This window comes from Stegodyphus dumicola, chromosome 10, assembly GCF_044657685.1.
Source record: "Stegodyphus dumicola isolate Sdum_Otavi_A_Nest chromosome 10, ASM4465768v1".
NCBI lineage: Eukaryota > Metazoa > Arthropoda > Arachnida > Araneae > Eresidae > Stegodyphus > Stegodyphus dumicola.
In genome coordinates, this window is record NC_140777.1 from 84118925 (window position 1) to 84138004 (window position 19080).

At 35.6% G+C, this 19080-nt stretch overlaps 1 protein-coding gene across 2 annotated transcripts in view; it reads right to left on the reverse strand.

Moving 5' to 3' along the window:
• LOC118187891 (uncharacterized) overlaps positions 1–19080 on the reverse strand; it is a 68505-nt gene that overhangs the window by 30943 nt on the left and 18482 nt on the right. For both annotated transcript variants that reach the window (XM_035358180.2, XM_035358179.2), the window contains exon 5: positions 6275–6509. In XM_035358180.2, coding sequence (XP_035214071.1) covers positions 6275–6509 — 235 coding nt within the window. The remainder of the gene's footprint in view (positions 1–6274; positions 6510–19080) is intronic.

Here is a 19080-nt window from a genome sequence, read left to right on the forward strand (position 1 = left end):
GCTTGAAATTTTTAAGGAAATGAAAATTGGAATTAATTTTAAATTATCTAAATGTTTATCGATTTATGACTAAAGTGCGATTAAAAGAAATGGCAACAAAGGTAAACTCTTTTTATCATATTCTGATTTGTTTATATTAAATCCGCAAAATATGGAATTATACAAATTAATAATTATTACAGGAAAACTTAACAAGGATTTTAAAAGATTTCAAGACTACATATCATTCGAATTACTGGTTGCACACTCATAATGCATATTTAAGAAATGGATCCTGGCTAACAAAAACATACGGCATTTTAATCTTTTAATGGTCCTGCAATGAAAAAAATTCTATTTAATAAGTCCTTGCTCTACTACAGATTTTGTAAAAATGAAAGTGGTCATCAGTCGACTTCAGTGAAGTAAAATTTACTTTACCAACTAAGTGCTAACCAGAAAGTTCATTAAATTCATAGGCCAGTTATTACCTTGATGTTAACTGTGTAGGGTTTATATTTATTTTAACTAACATTTATTTTAAGTTTAAACTATCTTTCCTGTCAAGCCTTACTTTCCCCTGGAACGGCCAATGCCAGAGTATGTAAATTTTAGTAGAACGCGCAAGAATTCAAATTATCAGCGGAAGTATTCTGAGTCAAATAGAAAGGAAACGAGTTCGAGGTGTGCTGTTCTTACTTCACGAGCGCGGAGGTAGTTAGCCAGAAATTGAAGAACCCCGCGTTTCGGCCTGTGTGCTTGCCTGGAAGAATTGTTAATCGTTCAACGTGATCTTCAAGTTTGCTGAATTAGCAGCGGTATTGTAAAACGCGGTGAGGTTAGTTACTGTTAGATAGCCTCGTAGTTAGAGTCTTGTCTTTAGTTTCTTTTCAGGTTATATTTTTTATTTTACCGCCGAGTTGGCGTAGTTTGTGAGCGTCAAGAGCACGCACTTGTAATTTATTACGTTGAACAAAAAGGGACTTAAACCCTTAACAAGACTCTGTCATTTATCCAGTTTCAACAGTCACCTCTTGGTTGCGTGCAAGTTGGAGGCGCGCAACGCTACAACTGTTTAACAGTTAATTCAATGCACAATTTCGAGTTTAGAATGAAACAGATCTTTATGAGGTTTAGTGTTTTTACAAACTGAAAATATTAATGTAAACTAAAATGATGTCTTCTCGAATAAAATTTACAAACTGAGATGAATTCTCTTCATTCAAATATTCCAGTTAATTACAATATCCTCAATCTCGAACATACAAGCTATCTTACTTTTTATACTATCTACAAACACCTGAGACTGATATGTTGTAACAATTTTTTTAAAACGACTTAGCAAAAGCAGTTACTAATTATCGAGGTTTGCTTCACAATTATTGCAATTAAAGGTACTCAGCTCCAGTTTCAGTAGGTCTTTCGGTTCAAACTGATAAGCGATAAGCAATGGAGAACGTGGGCACTGTCCCTTTACCAAAAGGTTAATCGGTATAGCACCACGTCCACATATATCTAGAGCCTAAAGAGGAATCATAAGACGCCACGCACCGGGCGCTCAAACCCAAAGCCAAATTCAAACCGGGGGCGGTCCAACAGACCAAATGCCCACGAAAGACACTCAGGTTCAAACTACCGTACTTTACTTCCCGAATTATTTGATCCTCTGACTTCTTTGTACAAAGTAAATAAAATATGCCTCTAATGTAGAATTGGGTGCCCCTTCGATTAGTGACAAATTTTGTTCAGTTTTGGCGATGAACCTCATTTCTGGCTACCGTGATAGTTTTAACTTTGTTTTAGCATCCTGATTTTTTTAAGTGAAATTAGATCGATTATACATGGACACCGAGTTTGTGCAATTCTTTGAGTTATTATTTTGGTTTTGTTTACCGGCCATCTTGAAATTGTGCCTCCCTGGCGCTGATCTTGGCGTCAAAAAAGAATCGCTAAAAAAACAAGAGAGACCCGATTGTAAACTTTTACCGAAAATATTGCAATCGTGAAATATTTCGGATAATATATTTCAACGGAAAAAGGAGAGAGAGACATATAGACAAAGAATATATAAATGAAATTTGTAAAAAAAAAAACTTTTAAAGTAATGAAATTTTTAAAATTTATTTAAAAAGCACTTAAAAAATAAACTCTTTCGCTACTGCTGCAAAGGAAAAAATTAATTTAATAGCGAATAATAAATAAAAATTCTCTCTCTAACATGCAACCTGAAATTTAGATGGTAATTGTGTGCTATTGGGGAAATTAATAACTAAAATTTGTAAATAAGTAAACGGGAAATTCTTAATTAAAATGCCAAACTAAATAATAAAGTATGAGAAGTATTGCAGATTCCATGGAACGATGCCAACTTATTAAAGTGTGTGGTGTATTTAAATTATGGCAAAGCACACGAGGGCTATCTGCCTAAGGGGAGGGATGCCTTTCGTGGAGGACTTTCTAAGGGAAACTGGCTCGTATACACGTTACACATGGGGAAAACCACGAAAACGCCCATGCAGCCAGCCCGTTCGCGGGATTCGAACCTCGGACCGAACTACCAGTGTTCAGCGACTTTACCGCTCGGCCGCTGGTGGGCCTTGCCAACTTATTAAAGGGAAGTGGAACCTCTCCATACAACGCGGTGAGTTAGTTACTTTTAGAGAGCCTCGTAGTTAGAGTCTTGTCTTTAGTTTCTTTTCAGGTTATTATTTTTATTTGACCGCCGAGTTGGCGCAGTTTGTGAACGTCAAGAGCACGCACTTGTAATTTATTACGTTGAGTAAAAAGGGACTTAAACCCTTAACAAGACTCTGTCTTTTATCCAGTTTTCACAGTCACCTCTTGGTTGCGTGCAAGTTGGAGGCGCGCAACGCTACAGTGTTAAGAAATATGGTGGCTTAAAATATTGCTATTATCTTGTAGGTAGTACATTAGGTTGCTTTAAGCAGGAGAGATGAAAAATGTGTACTGCCCTCGCCGGGAATCGAACCACAGACCTATCGAATACGCGCCCAGTGTGCTGATCATTACACCACGAAGGCGGGAGAAATACCTTATATACTCACCCTTTTAAAGGGCGACTGAGGATTAGAGGACCCATTCGCCACTGACAATTCATAAAGAGCTCGTTTCATCATTTCGCATTTCTGAACGAAATCCCAACTCCAATAATTTTCTATTCAATTTTATAAAATCCGAATTTAAATCTTAAAGAAATTCAGAAATTTAAAATAATTCTCCAAAGCGCGGATAGATAACTAATTACAATTAATTTATAAGATATTTCTCCCGCCTTCTTAGCATGCCTTCGCGGTGTGTTGGTCTGCACGCTGGGCGCGCATTCCAGAAGTCCGTGGTTCGATTCCCGGCGAAGGCGTTGCTCATTTTTCATGACTCCTGCTTCCATAAAAATACCTAATGTCTCTACAGTGACGCCCGAACTAAAAGGTTGGTGGATGATGTTTCTCCACACCCAGGATTTGGCGAATGGGTCCTCTAATCCTCAGTCGCCCTTTAAAAGGGTGAGTATATAAGGTATTTCTCCCGCCTTCGTGGTGTAATGATCAGCACACTGGGCGCGTATTCGATATGTCTGTGGTTCGATTCCCGGCGAGGGCAGTACACATTTTTCATCTCTCCTGCTTAAAGCAACCTAATGTACTACCTACAAGATAATAGCAATATTTTAAGCCACCATATTTCTTAACACTGTAGCGTTGCGCGCCTCCAACTTGCACGCAACCAAGAGGTGACTGTGAAAACTGGATAAAAGACAGAGTCTTGTTAAGGGTTTAAGTCCCTTTTTACTCAACGTAATAAATTACAAGTGCGTGCTCTTGACGTTCACAAACTGCGCCAACTCGGCGGTCAAATAAAAATAATAACCTGAAAAGAAACTAAAGACAAGACTCTAACTACGAGGCTCTCTAAAAGTAACTAACTCACCGCGTTTTACAATACCGCTGCTAATTCAACAAACTTGAAGATCACTTGAACGATTAACACTACTTCCAGGCAAGCACACAGGCCGAAACGCGGGGTTCTTCAATTTCTGGCCAACTACCTCCGCGCTCGTGAAGTAAGAATATCACACCTCGAACTCGTTTCCTTTCTATTTAAATCAGAATACTTCCGCTGATAATTTGAATCCTTGCGCGTTCTACTAAAATTTACATACTCTGGCATTGGCAGTTCCAGGGGAAAGTAAGGCTTGACAGGAAAGATAGTTTAAACTTAAAATAAATGTTAGTTAAAATAAATATAAACCCTACAACACCATAAACAGTTGAATTTTTATGTCTTTAATCGTTCAGCAACTTTGACGGATAGAATTATTCAGCATCTCCCAAGTCCTGAGTTTGACCATTATCATGATTTTCTGCCTTTGTTTCGGACCCTTTTTCCAAAATTTTGATTGATATCAAAGCTACCGCGCTTTTCATTTTGATTTTAAATTTCCGAAGTTGTTTAATAGCTTTTATCACATAAGATGCCATTTTGTAAATAGTTCTGATGTTTAGAAGCAACTTCTATTATTTTTTTTAAAGAAAATGATTTGATTTTACCGTGACAGCATGAAATTTTTGCATATTTATCTTTATTAAATTTTACCTAATAAATATAGTTGTCTCAGTCTTTTCTGGGGAGTTTTTAGAGTACGCTGTAGGCTCGAAATGCGTCTCTCGAGCAGGCGAAATAAAAAAAAAGGGCCAAATGAAAGAAAAAAAAAATATTCATTTATTTTTATTTTGTGTATCTGAATTACTTCTGGCAGCTGAACTTTTACTACTAAAACATCTCGCTGAATACAACTCTGTATGCCTCTCTCTTTTAAAGTATGTCTAATCTAAAATAACACGTTTTTCTAGAAAGACCACTTTAAATTTTTAAGGTATTTTTTCCCTCTTTGCCGCTTGCCTTTGTGGTTGAATTCGAAGCACTAGCATCGGGAGGTCCGGAATTCGAATATCGAAGAAAACATATCGGAGTTGGAGAAACGGTGTGGAAGACCCTCGAACCCGTCCCCGGAAGCGTAATGGCAGACCGCACATTGAGTTGAACAGTGTAAGCGAATTTCGCTTACTGCGCATGCTTGATGCTGTACCTTTGGCGCGGGGAGAAATATTGGCGACTAAGCAACCCTACGTTAGCTTATTCGTGATCTCCATGGCTGTCGAGTGTGTTCGAGTGATGTTTAAAACTGCAATGTTGTGGAACTTTGCTTATTAGTTATTTTAACGTCCATGCCGATTGCACTTGCTTACTTTTCTAATATATGTTTCATTTTAATTTGTCAATAACGGTGCATTTAATATTTGTTAACATATGTTCGTAATAATTCGTTATTTAAATGTAATTTGTTTACATGTTGCAATTCAGTAATTGTAAACTGGAGTATCTCGCTTAATTTGTTAGCGTATATTCGCGCTTTTATTTTCTCATTTCAAAGAATTTAATAACTAGCATTAAAGAATTGTAAAATTTCTTCAGTGTTATTTGCAAGCACTCGTTATATTCCTCAGTGTTTCTTTATGTATGTACGAATGGAACGTATGGTAAATCCTGAATTGTTTTTATTGCTTAAAAGTATAATGAATAAATTTTCAACTAATATATCCTAAATTTCAGTCTTTTTCTGAAAGAAAATTTGTACAGTTCCAAAGGAATGTTCAGAATTTCATAGGTATTATATTTTACATTTTGAATGTAAACACTGCTTCACATTACTTCGCAATAATTTCAGCTTTCTAGTTGTTTGAGCAGTATAGCAAAAAATAGTATTTTAACACAGTAATTAATTTACATTTACATTATACTCTACGAAGATTTAAACGCCAGATTTGTTTACAATTAGATGGCGATACATCTACCATATACCGTATTTATCTTCTTTTCAAATATGCCAACATAGTAATTACGCCAAATTGTTTTCTGGGCATGCGCAGTATGCGACATTCGTTTAACACTGTTCAACTCAATGTGCGGTCTGCCATTACGCTCCCCGGAAGTGCTCTCTATCAAAACCGGGATGGAATTCAGCATAGTCATACTATCACCTATATGGTACTCAAGGTTCTTGCCAACGACTGGCGCAATCTTGCATTCCTTGCCGAGATGAATTCCTTGACTTGTTCTGATGTTACTGCCACGCAAGTGATATAAGTCACAAAAACAACTCAAGTATGTACGCTTCTTATATAATATCTGTTATTTCTGTAGTTGCATAAATGTTTTTTTAACAGAAATAATATTAATAAGGAATAAAATATTGCACAGGAGTAATTATGATGCTTACTTTGTTTCTAAATATCTAGGAACATCTGCATCAAGAGCTGAGAGTGGGAAAAGTTCCATGCTGAGAGGAACTCCAATGCCATTGTTCACCAGCTGAGTTTGCTTTGGGAAATCCTCTACTAATTCCATTAGTGACTCCATCGTATTGGGAACACCTTTTAATGGCACCGTTGCGTAGTAATTAATCTCAAGAGAAGCTAAATCCTTCAGATCTTCTTGAAGACGAGAAAAGTTTCCTGGAAAGAGGACAGTACAATCAAAATAAGCAGAGATAACAACCTTAACCTTATAAGGTTCCAACCTCTTCTCTTGTAGCTATACATGTGGAACCTGGAGAACTGGCAAGCGAATAATCGCTTTAGCTCAGGATACAGAAACGTAAACTGAAGAAGGGCTAATTGCCCTTTATTTCTCAAAATAAGAATTTACATTTGACTCTTGTCTAAGAGCGTATAAAAGGCCTCCACTCAAGTGGACAAGAGACACTAAGACAAGAGCCAAATGCTTGAACTCAAGAGTACTAAGAAATCAAACTTAACTAATGCCTACCTAAAACGATATAGCCGAAGCTATCAAAATTCTAAAAGAGTTGGCACCTAAATATTAACTAAACGGCGGAGCTATCAAGGGTCTGAAATACGACCGAGCGTAGTAATAGCTTAGAGAGAGAATAGCCAAAAGGCAAACGCGGGCTAGTCAGAATCTCTGGTTCTCTAACGAAGTCAGTGGAACTTCAACTAAATACCGCTCTTCCTTCCTTTGCATTAACCGTGATTCTAAAAATACACTCTGGCAGGAAATTGTATGCTGAAATTAGAAGGGACAGGAAAGTCGCTTTAACTAAAATAACTGTTAAAAACTTAAAATAAACCTTACAACCTTCTAATTACTAAGAAACACAATAAACTGTTAGCTTCAATAAACATGTTATTTACCTCACACGACAATTATTTCTGATTTCTTTCTATTTTTCAGACTCACCGTTAAAAACCTGATACTGGGGATATCTTTTCTATTGATATGAGGATCGGATAATCCAAGATTTTGTTTAAAATTAACTTGATCAAATAAGGTGGTGGTGGTGGTAGTAGATTTATGGCGCAAAGCTCAATAGGCCATATGCGCCAAACACAAGATTCTTTTATAACATATAAACTAAAATGAAAAAAAATATATATATAAAGACAACAGCAAACTTTTAAAATCGAGGCAAGTAAAAAGATATTTAAATGATGGGATGAAAATGCTGAATATGACTTTGATAATGAGATATGCAGTATAGATATAAAATCCTAAAACATCTGATTAATTAAAATTCCAACATAAAATCTCAGGACAAATATCAAATTAAATAATAGAAACCTGTTTCCTTGAGATAGTGAAACAAATTTGTATTGCCCTCTCTTCCGATTAAACGGTCGAGAGGCAGGTCGCAGCTATTAAAATACTTGTCACGAAGACTATTAAAATATGAACATTCAATTAAAATGTGATAGACTGAAAGACAAACATTACAAGTTTCACAAATAGGCTCGTTCTCAGCTTTCAGAAGGTAGCTATGTGTCACTCTACTGTGACCAATTCTAAGGCGAGTCAAAAGAACTTCCTCCCTGCGATTGCTAGTAGTATCCCAATGCTCTATTTTAGGCTTCACCCTTCTCAACTTGTTATGAAGTTGAAGGTCCCAAAGTTGCTGTCATTTCTTTCGGATCTTCTTTTTTATGACACAACGGATATCTTTAAAAGAGATGAGGCGGCCGGACATTTCAACAGCAGATTTCGCTGCGATGTCCGCCAGCTCATTGCCCTTTATTCCTGTATGTCCGGGGACCCAGCAGTACTGAAGTTCAAATCCACCACATGTCAATTTAATATTCAGCTTGAGAACATCCACTATCACAGGATTCTCAGTGCTAGAAAAGGATTCTAAAGCTTTCAATGCACTGTAGGAGTCCGTATATACAATGAATTTTCGATGGTGCAGCGTTGAGATGTACAAAAGCGCATAATATATGGCAGTCAGTTCGGAGGTTAAGACAGAGGAAGCGTCGTGTAAACGTCTGCCTTCCATTTGGTCACCAATTATAAATGACATGCCAACATGGCAAGCTGACTTAGAGCCATCTGTATATATGGGAACATAACTCCTGTAACTATGCCTGTGCTCAGCAAAAATTTGTCTGTAGATGCTCTCATTAGTAGTTGTTTTTCCGTAATTGTGGAAAATGTCAAGAAAGTTGATCAAATAAGAATTCTATACCAACGAACTTTGATGACTAACAGAAGTATTGGCAAGAACTGTGTTAAGAATTTGCTAGGTGTTTACAGAGCTTGTATCTATTACTTTGTAGATTCAAATTATTGTCAAATGGCTTACCCCACAAATGACACTGATCACCTGGAACAACAGGTGGGACAAAAGAATATAAAGATACTGAATTTGTCAGAGCCATAATTAAGAAGTCATAAAAAACACAGAAATATAAGACAGCCATAATAAACACATCGGGCACTGTTTTTTGTTTAACGCAGTGATGCCTAGAATAATGAAATTTTTGGAATTTCATCACAATAATGCTTCGAATAATCTTGTGCTCGACGCCTAAGTCTTGTGCTCGACGCCTGCATTCTTTATGCAGGACGCATAATGAATTTTATCTCCAACAGTTTATTATAAAGTCTTTATTTGCCAGGAATTAATTTAATTTATCTCTGGTCCAAAATCATGAAAGACTGTAAAAAAATGTCAGAGGATAGTTAAAAGACTGAAAATATTGAAAATGATAGAATTTTACTAATTTATTATATTTATAAAAGTATGTACGTGCGCTGTGTATGTAGAAGCAGTTTTTTGTTCCGTTAAGTCGAAGTCTTCTCCATCTTTCACTCAAGATGGAAGATCTTCTATCTGTCTAGATATTACATATTTGCTTTTAAAAAATATTCCAAACTAGTTTCACTGTTTTGTAGGAATGGCCTGAACTTTAGTATAGCATTGATCATTGAACAGATCAATCACTGTGTTTATCGAGTGTGTTTATCGAGTGGCACTGGTTGGCTGTGATTCTAAACCATTTTCCACTTCTAAGTAAATAAACTTTAATTTTTGAAATGTGAATGCCTAATTTCCTGAACATGCTTGAAAATTGAAAGTGAGTATGTATCATTTGTATTATCCTCCTCATCATCAATTTCCATCTGAACTTCTTCACTTCGCTTTCTGATCAAAGAATACTTGCAGTTCTTCTACGGCAGTTTGATACTAAAGGAATCTTTATTTATCCTCTTCTCTGCTTTTTACCATTGTTTTATGCAGACTCCTTCTTTTTTTGCTTCCTCGTACGAAATAAACGAAGTATTTTAAGAATCGAGGTATCATATTTCAACGAAAAAACTCCATTTTAATAGCTCTCGAATACTTATGAATGATACTTTTGCCTGACATCTGTACGTATGGACAGAATAAAGGACTCTTTTTCCCAAAGCGGATTGTAAAATGGATTTAAAATGGATTGAGAAAAGGATTTTGCTTGACATCTGTACACTGCACACACAAAAAAAGGGGGAACAGTGTAATATCTCCCGTTCTACTGGGCCAATTGATGAAATTCAAACTGCGTTTTTCATGTCTCGAAAGCGCTACTTAGGATATGTATTAGATTTATATATAGCATTGGCTCTAATATAGGTATTTTGACGCAAAATCGGACTTTTTCTGAAATGACATGCCAATGTTTTCCCATATTTCGATTCTACGACTCGGCAAACTGACAAGTTCTGTAAAAATCGCACGAGTAGTTTTTAAAAAAATTAGTTGTCAAAATTTTAGCTCTTCAATGTTAATTGAATTTATATATATTTACTAATATCTCTTTTTTTTTATTAAACTTACTTGAGTCCTTCTCTCAGAATTCGAAATTTAGGTTCATTGAAAAAACTTTTGAATTTATAACCTATAAAATTTTTATCATCACCTAAAAGTAGACATATATCAGGCATACATCCAAAAAATTAGAGTTTTTAATTAAAAATTTCCTACGATATACGTGAATTTACATACTGACACATTTTGAAATTTGGCATACTTTTAATACAAGCGATAATAACGCTAAATGTGGTTTACACACTTTTTTAAGTTATTCGAACTAATGAACGATGACTTTTTTCTGTTCGTTTAAAATGAAAAAAATCTGATGTCTCCAGCACATGACTTCCTTGTACAGAATATTAAATTATACGCACTTTTTCTTCCATTTCATTTAAACTTATTGGATTGAATTAAATCTACTTCGCCGACAGCGCATAAACCACAATAGAATAAATGCATTCTTTAAAATTCACTCTAGTATTTGTTTACTATAGCAACACTCTGGCGCTAGATTCACTTAACAGTATTATATTTCATACTATATATGAGTTATAATATGAAATATAATACTTAACAGTATTATATTTCATATTATAACTCATAATACATGAAATTTATATCATTTAAGGAATAGAATTATCTAATCGGGGCCACATGTTCTATTCAAATACTATAATAAACCTAGAATGATGTATAAAAGAAATTAAGCAAACGAAACAAAAAAGAAAGAGTTTTTCACAGACGATTGAGTATTTCTCATTCAATTAATTCAGTTGTCACTTCGCGAGAAATACAAGGCAAAAATACATAAAAACTCAAAATATCTGTATTAAAAATTACGAAGTAAATCTTAAACACTTATTTCCTCGAAAAAATTCCAGAAAGGATTAAGCATGATTTAATTGGCAATAATAAATGAAGGCGTTATCTTTGTTGTTGCGAAGCTAAGTTTCTCTAGATTGGCAACAAATCCACTAGTCTGCTGTTTCAAATGTAAACAATCAATGGCCGCCATTAAAAAAAGGCTTAGCAGCACTTAAACAACTATACAATTGTTGATAATTCTAAAAATATTGCATACAGATTTACTAAAGACATAAAACCCTTAACCGAAAGATAAAAACAGCATAATTCAATCATTTTTAAAGCAAAAAATGTACAATTTACAAACATATAAGAGTAAAGAAACTGAGATCACTGAGCCGGGTAACAGAGTGGATATATATATAAATATATTTATATACGTTTGGTGCGGCCGATTGCAACCAAAATACGAGGTGCAAGATACGTACGTACGCACGTACGTACATACGTTTGTACAGACGCCACGAAAATTTCTCTTCATAATTAATTTTAAAGCAGTTTTGTAATTTTTTTGGAGGAAACGAGTCTTTTATTCTTCCCTTACGTACAGATATCACGCAAAAACATCGTTAAATAGCATTCGATAGCGGTCAAAATGAATATTTTCGTTGAAATATGCTGCCTGAAACTTTTCACGATTACAATACTTCCTTTTTACTTCGTACAATGAAGAAAAAAAAGAAAGGAAAATAGGTTGCTATAAATTAAGAAGTTCGCCGAGTGAATTATTCTTGGTTCAAACTGGAAAAAATGCGCAAGATAAATTTTTGAATTTCTCCGTAAATTTCGCACCAAATTTTACAAAATTTAATATTCAAGCATAATTTGAGTCGTATAATAGTAGATAGAAAATGCGGGTTCACCTGCACGCGGTGTGCGGTGTGGGCGTGGCCAATGACGTCACACAGAGGGCGGGACCAAAGGCAACGTCATCACACTAGGAGGCGTGGTCACGAGTGGAGTTGAGGTGTTGGTAGATTGCTGATTGAGTTGTAGACCTCCTGCTTCTCATTTAAAATTAGTTTTGTTTTAATTGGCAACGGGGTCATGGCATCCTCTAGGGATAAAAAATGAAAATAATTTATTTAGGAATTGCTTGAAAAAAGAAAATAATTTATTTAGAAGTTTCTTTTATTAAAAAAATGTTCTATGATTCAAAATATAGGATTGAACCCTGAAATATCTGCTTTTCTGCAAAGAAATAACTGTTAAAAATATTGGAAAGAATAACATAATACTCATTAAAATTTCACACACACACACACATACACACGGGCTTTTATCGAAAGCCTCAGCTTTCTGACACCTGAGGGTCTCTCTTCACAGTTTCACAGTCATGGGGTTTTTTTGAATTCCCAGGTGCCAGCCCCTTCCCACAACTCCACTGTGGAGTCATTGACTAATGATGACATTCAAAAAAATATTAATTTACTTTTTCTTTATCAGCCTCTATTTTATAATGACCGTACGCTAATGTATGGATGCCATCCTCCAAAATATACCTTCTATCATCGAATGGGGAGAGACTTAATTTATTCTGGCGAAGAGTGAAAAGATGATGCTCTTCACATGCAATTCTATATTGAATCTCACGTCTAGACTGCAGGTTTTGAAGGCAGTGCTTGTAATTCTCATGCAGGATTTTACTTCGCATGACGTGACGTGAAACGCCCTTTGCCGTCTTCTTCTCCCCCGTCTCCGATAAAAAGGAATACAATTTTGCTCTCAGACCCACAAATTCATAAACCAATTTAGATGAAAATTCATCTTTCATACATCCAATTTTTTTCATGTTTTTCTGACTGTAAAGAGGATGATTAGGGGGATAGTCTGATGTATCATAAATGTCGCAGCGATGTTTCATATCCTCATATACATCCTTCGTACGAATTTCATATGTGAGAGAATCTGTGTCAGTGAATAACAATGACGCATTTTCTCCGTACTCCTTCTTTATAATATTGTAATGGAAGTTGTACATCAGAATTTTACTTAATTCCAAAATCACAAAACCTACATAGATTGGTCGATTCAAAGTGAGGGTGTTTTTCAATCTCTCCACTGCAACAAGATTCTCACTGAAAATTTCGAATCGTTTAAAAGTGGGACATGCTACCAATTTTTCTGCCTTTTTCCGTTCATTCACAAGTTGCACGTTAACATGGTTTCTTATATTTTCCATAGTTTTACCATAGATGGAATTATTCAGTAGTTTAAAGAAATCTTTCTCAAAAGCAGATTTTGAGTTCTTGCGTTGTTCTGTATTAAAATCAATATATGGTTTTAGCCAGGCCTTCTGCTTAAATTTCAAAATCCTATGTACGGCAGTCAATCTCAAACCTTCCTTTAAATAAAATTGTAAGTTCTTATAATACACAATATAATTTTGTTTATGCTTCAAATTGGGGATTAATTTAATTTGGCTATTGAAATTTTGATAGGGGAGGATGTTCTGAGAGAAAGGAGAAAGATCTTCTAAATTAATTTTTAACTTTTCAGGTGCGAGAGGATAATCATTATGAGCGTCATGTAGTTCAGGAGGATACTCCAAATCAACTTCTAAAATATAACCTTCTGTTGAATTTTCACTAATGGAAAGAATCCATTCAGGGGTCACAGCTTCCGCAGAAATCCATTCAAATTCGCCATAGGGTAATGCTTGCGACATCGCCCATCCATACAGGTTATTTGCATCTAGATACATGATATAGCTCTCTGGGTTTGATGAATCGTAATTTGGCATATAATGATTATTTGCCTGCGCCCACCGCTTTGTAATCACTGAAATTCCCCCTCGTATCCCCTGTTCAATGAAGAGATGCATATCTACATCGGTTAAAAGTTCTAGAGGCTGCTCAATCATTTTTAAACATGCTTGCCAGGACAGACCGGGTGATGTCATTACATGAGCACAATCGATTTCATAAAATTGCAAACACAATTTCCTAAAATTTTCGAATACGTCTGCCAGTTGTAAAACGTCTGATTTCACGTACAAGTCGTGATATTCCCCCATTGTACGGATGTTGAAGCTGTTCCATACTGCCTGTGCATGTTCGTAATCTGACGCTGAAATCTCCTCGTCCGTTAAACTATTGTGAAAGGCGGCAGGAGGTGGTAACACCGTCTCTTCAAACATCTCAAAGGACTGGATGTAATCGTAAGGGTAAATGCCCTTTTTCAAGAGAAGAGAAAGATCCCCTTCTCTTACATTTTCCTTTAAAATGTTGAATTTTTCTGCAGGCAGATTTTGTACCAGTTTTTCAAGAGATGTATTCAAAAACTGGAAACTGTCGATGAATTGTAAAGAAACTTTGATCTTATTGTGTTTCTTGCTAAGGCTCTTATTGTGTTTCTTGCTTAAAAAGTCCTGCTCTTGTTGTGGTGTCATAGTTAATGGAACGATGTGAGTTAATGTTTCCGCAAGTTCATCTTTTTCACGGATGATATTTTGCAGAAAATTATCTACGGCATCTGATCCTCGATACACGTGAGCAGGTTTTAAACTCTTGCCATCGGGACCTATTATGATGTAAGCGTACCCGCAAGCTTCATGCTTCATAATGGGTTGTGTGTATGAGGTAGCATGACTCGGTTCCGATGTATGCACTTTTTTGACGATAGCCTCAAAGTCAGCATATATGATATATGGAATTGGATGTTGGAAATGTTGATTTCTAAATAAAAGAAATTTATCTTCCTCCGAAGGCATTTTAATATGCTGCTGTGAGTGTTCTTTACAGAACGTTATATGATTTTTTAAATTTCGCTCCTCTGAAAATCTGTGGAGACAGCGATAGCAGTAAAAGGTGTATCCCTTATGACGTGTTAAATCTCCCATTAACCGCGAAAAATTTCTAATGAAGGAGGCAGTCATTATTGCCTCATTAGAAATTTTTCGCGGTTAATGCCACAATTTTCAGAGGAGCGAAATTTAAAAAATCATATAACGTTCTGCAAAGAACACTCACCGCAGCATATTAAAATGCCTTCGGAGGAAGATAAATTTCTTTTATTTAGAAATCAACATTTCCAACATCCAATTCCATATATCATATATGCTGACTTTGAGGCTATCGTCAAAAAAGTGCATACATCGGAACCGAGTCATGCTACCTCATACACACAACCCATTATGAAGCATGAAGCTTGCGGGTACGCTTACATCATAATAGGTCCCGATGGCAAGAGTTTAAAACCTGCTCACGTGTATCGAGGATCAGATGCCGTAGATAATTTTCTGCAAAATATCATCCGTGAAAAAGATGAACTTGCGGAAACATTAACTCACATCGTTCCATTAACTATGACACCACAACAAGAGCAGGACTTTTTAAGCAAGAAACACAATAAGAGCCTTAGCAAGAAACACAATAAGATCAAAGTTTCTTTACAATTCATCGACAGTTTCCAGTTTTTGAATACATCTCTTGAAAAACTGGTACAAAATCTGCCTGCAGAAAAATTCAACATTTTAAAGGAAAATGTAAGAGAAGGGGATCTTTCTCTTCTCTTGAAAAAGGGCATTTACCCTTACGATTACATCCAGTCCTTTGAGATGTTTGAAGAGACGGTGTTACCACCTCCTGCCGCCTTTCACAATAGTTTAACGGACGAGGAGATTTCAGCGTCAGATTACGAACATGCACAGGCAGTATGGAACAGCTTCAACATCCGTACAATGGGGGAATATCACGACTTGTACGTGAAATCAGACGTTTTACAACTGGCAGACGTATTCGAAAATTTTAGGAAATTGTGTTTGCAATTTTATGAAATCGATTGTGCTCATGTAATGACATCACCCGGTCTGTCCTGGCAAGCATGTTTAAAAATGATTGAGCAGTCTCTAGAACTTTTAACCGATGTAGATATGCATCTCTTCATTGAACAGGGGATACGAGGGGGAATTTCAGTGATTACAAAGCGGTGGGCGCAGGCAAATAATCATTATATGCCAAATTACGATTCAACAAACCCAGAGAGCTATATCATGTATCTAGATGCAAATAACCTGTATGGATGGGCGATGTCGCAAGCATTACCCTATGGCGAATTTGAATGGATTTCTGCGGAAGCTGTGACCCCTGAATGGATTCTTTCCATTAGTGAAAATTCAACAGAAGGTTATATTTTAGAAGTTGATTTGGAGTATCCTCCTGAACTACATGACGCTCATAATGATTATCCTCTCGCACCTGAAAAGTTAAAAATTAATTTAGAAGATCTTTCTCCTTTCTCTCAGAACATCCTCCCCTATCAAAATTTCAATAGCCAAATTAAATTAATCCCCAATTTGAAGCATAAACAAAATTATATTGTGTATTATAAGAACTTACAATTTTATTTAAAGGAAGGTTTGAGATTGACTGCCGTACATAGGATTTTGAAATTTAAGCAGAAGGCCTGGCTAAAACCATATATTGATTTTAATACAGAACAACGCAAGAACTCAAAATCTGCTTTTGAGAAAGATTTCTTTAAACTACTGAATAATTCCATCTATGGTAAAACTATGGAAAATATAAGAAACCATGTTAACGTGCAACTTGTGAATGAACGGAAAAAGGCAGAAAAATTGGTAGCATGTCCCACTTTTAAACGATTCGAAATTTTCAGTGAGAATCTTGTTGCAGTGGAGAGATTGAAAAACACCCTCACTTTGAATCGACCAATCTATGTAGGTTTTGTGATTTTGGAATTAAGTAAAATTCTGATGTACAACTTCCATTACAATATTATAAAGAAGGAGTACGGAGAAAATGCGTCATTGTTATTCACTGACACAGATTCTCTCACATATGAAATTCGTACGAAGGATGTATATGAGGATATGAAACATCGCTGCGACATTTATGATACATCAGACTATCCCCCTAATCATCCTCTTTACAGTCAGAAAAACATGAAAAAAATTGGATGTATGAAAGATGAATTTTCATCTAAATTGGTTTATGAATTTGTGGGTCTGAGAGCAAAATTGTATTCCTTTTTATCGGAGACGGGGGAGAAGAAGACGGCAAAGGGCGTTTCACGTCACGTCATGCGAAGTAAAATCCTGCATGAGAATTACAAGCACTGCCTTCAAAACCTGCAGTCTAGACGTGAGATTCAATATAGAATTGCATGTGAAGAGCATCATCTTTTCACTCTTCGCCAGAATAAATTAAGTCTCTCCCCATTCGATGATAGAAGGTATATTTTGGAGGATGGCATCCATACATTAGCGTACGGTCATTATAAAATAGAGGCTGATAAAGAAAAAGTAAATTAATATTTTTTTGAATGTCATCATTAGTCAATGACTCCACAGTGGAGTTGTGGGAAGGGGCTGGCACCTGGGAATTCAAAAAAACCCCATGACTGTGAAACTGTGAAGAGAGACCCTCAGGTGTCAGAAAGCTGAGGCTTTCGATAAAAGCCCGTGTGTATGTGTGTGTGTGTGTGAAATTTTAATGAGTATTATGTTATTCTTTCCAATATTTTTAACAGTTATTTCTTTGCAGAAAAGCAGATATTTCAGGGTTCAATCCTATATTTTGAATCATAGAACATTTTTTTAATAAAAGAAACTTCTAAATAAATTATTTTCTTTTTTCGTCCCTAGAGGACGCCATAAGCAATTCCTAAATAAATTATTTTCATTTTTCATCCCTAGAGGATGCATTAACCCCGTTGCCAATTTAAAAAAAAACTAATTTTAAATGAGAAACAGGAGGTCTACAACTCAATCAGCAATCTACCAACACCTCAACTCCACTCGTGACCACGCCTCCTAGTGTGATGACGTTGCCTTTGGTCCCGCCCTCTGTGTGACGTCATTGGCCACGCCCACACCGCACACCGCGTGCAGGTGAACCCGCATTTTCTATCTACTTATAATCTAAATATGGAAAAAATTGGCATATCATTTCAGAAAAAGTCCCATTATTTTTTAATTAAATTTTATATAATCTATATATATACATATATATCGCATAACTTAAAGTGATTCAAATTTTGTACATTCAGCACATTCAAATTTTGTACATCGGACTTCTGTAATATGTACTTAGTTGCGCATCTCCTTTTTTGGTTTGGTTGCAATCGGCCGCACCAAACATATATATACCCACTCTCGTAACTCAGCTGAGGCTCGGTAAACTCAGCATTTTTATTCTTATATGCTGGTAAAATGTGCATTGTTTGTTTTAAAAGGGGTTTAATTATATTGTTCTTATGTACCGGTTAAGGTTTTTATGCCTTTAGTTGATCTACGTAGAATTATTAACAATCTAAAAGTTGTTTAAATGCTACTAAGACTAACGAAGGCGCCATTTGTTTGCATTTAAAAATCCTAGTAGAATAGTGAATTAAGTCAGTTTTTGGACTAACTTAAGTGTCTTTTTGCCGAGTACCAAAAGTAAGCTTTCAGTTTTGTGCACCGAAAAATATGTCTTCCTGCCGGCTGGCTGAATTGCTTGTTTTTGACTAGGAACTCTAATTTTAATTGTAAAAAACATTTTACTGTTTTTAACTGTTTTTAGTGTTTTGTTTTTTTTCTCTGTTCGACAATTTTTAATGAAGATGTTTTGAATTTTTATGTATTTTTGCCTTGCCGTAAAGCGATAACTGGATTGATTGAAAGAGAAATGTATCTCTAATGAAATTCGAGGAAATAAGTTTAAGCGAAAGTAGCAAAAAGTGTGCATAATAGGTCGTACAAGGAAGTCATGTGGCGTGCGCATCAGATTTGTTTTGAGAGGATATTGTTTTTTATATAGTTATACGTCTTAAAACGTAAGGTAAAACAAATTTATCTACCTTTTGCACAAATGACAAAATTTAAGTGGTTCGTACATAATACAAGATAAGTTTGTTACGCGGATATTTTTCGGTCACAACGCATGTTTGTTGGACCAGACGTTCATTACAGGAAGCACCACAGTATTGACCGTTGTTTTATATTTAAGTTTAGTTGAAATTTATTAAATATTTCTCATGAATAATTGTGTTAATTCAAAGTAAAAATTAAATACTTAAAAATTATTTTAAAAAAGAAGTTATTGCTTTCCAGCAAACCGTCTTCTTTGTGG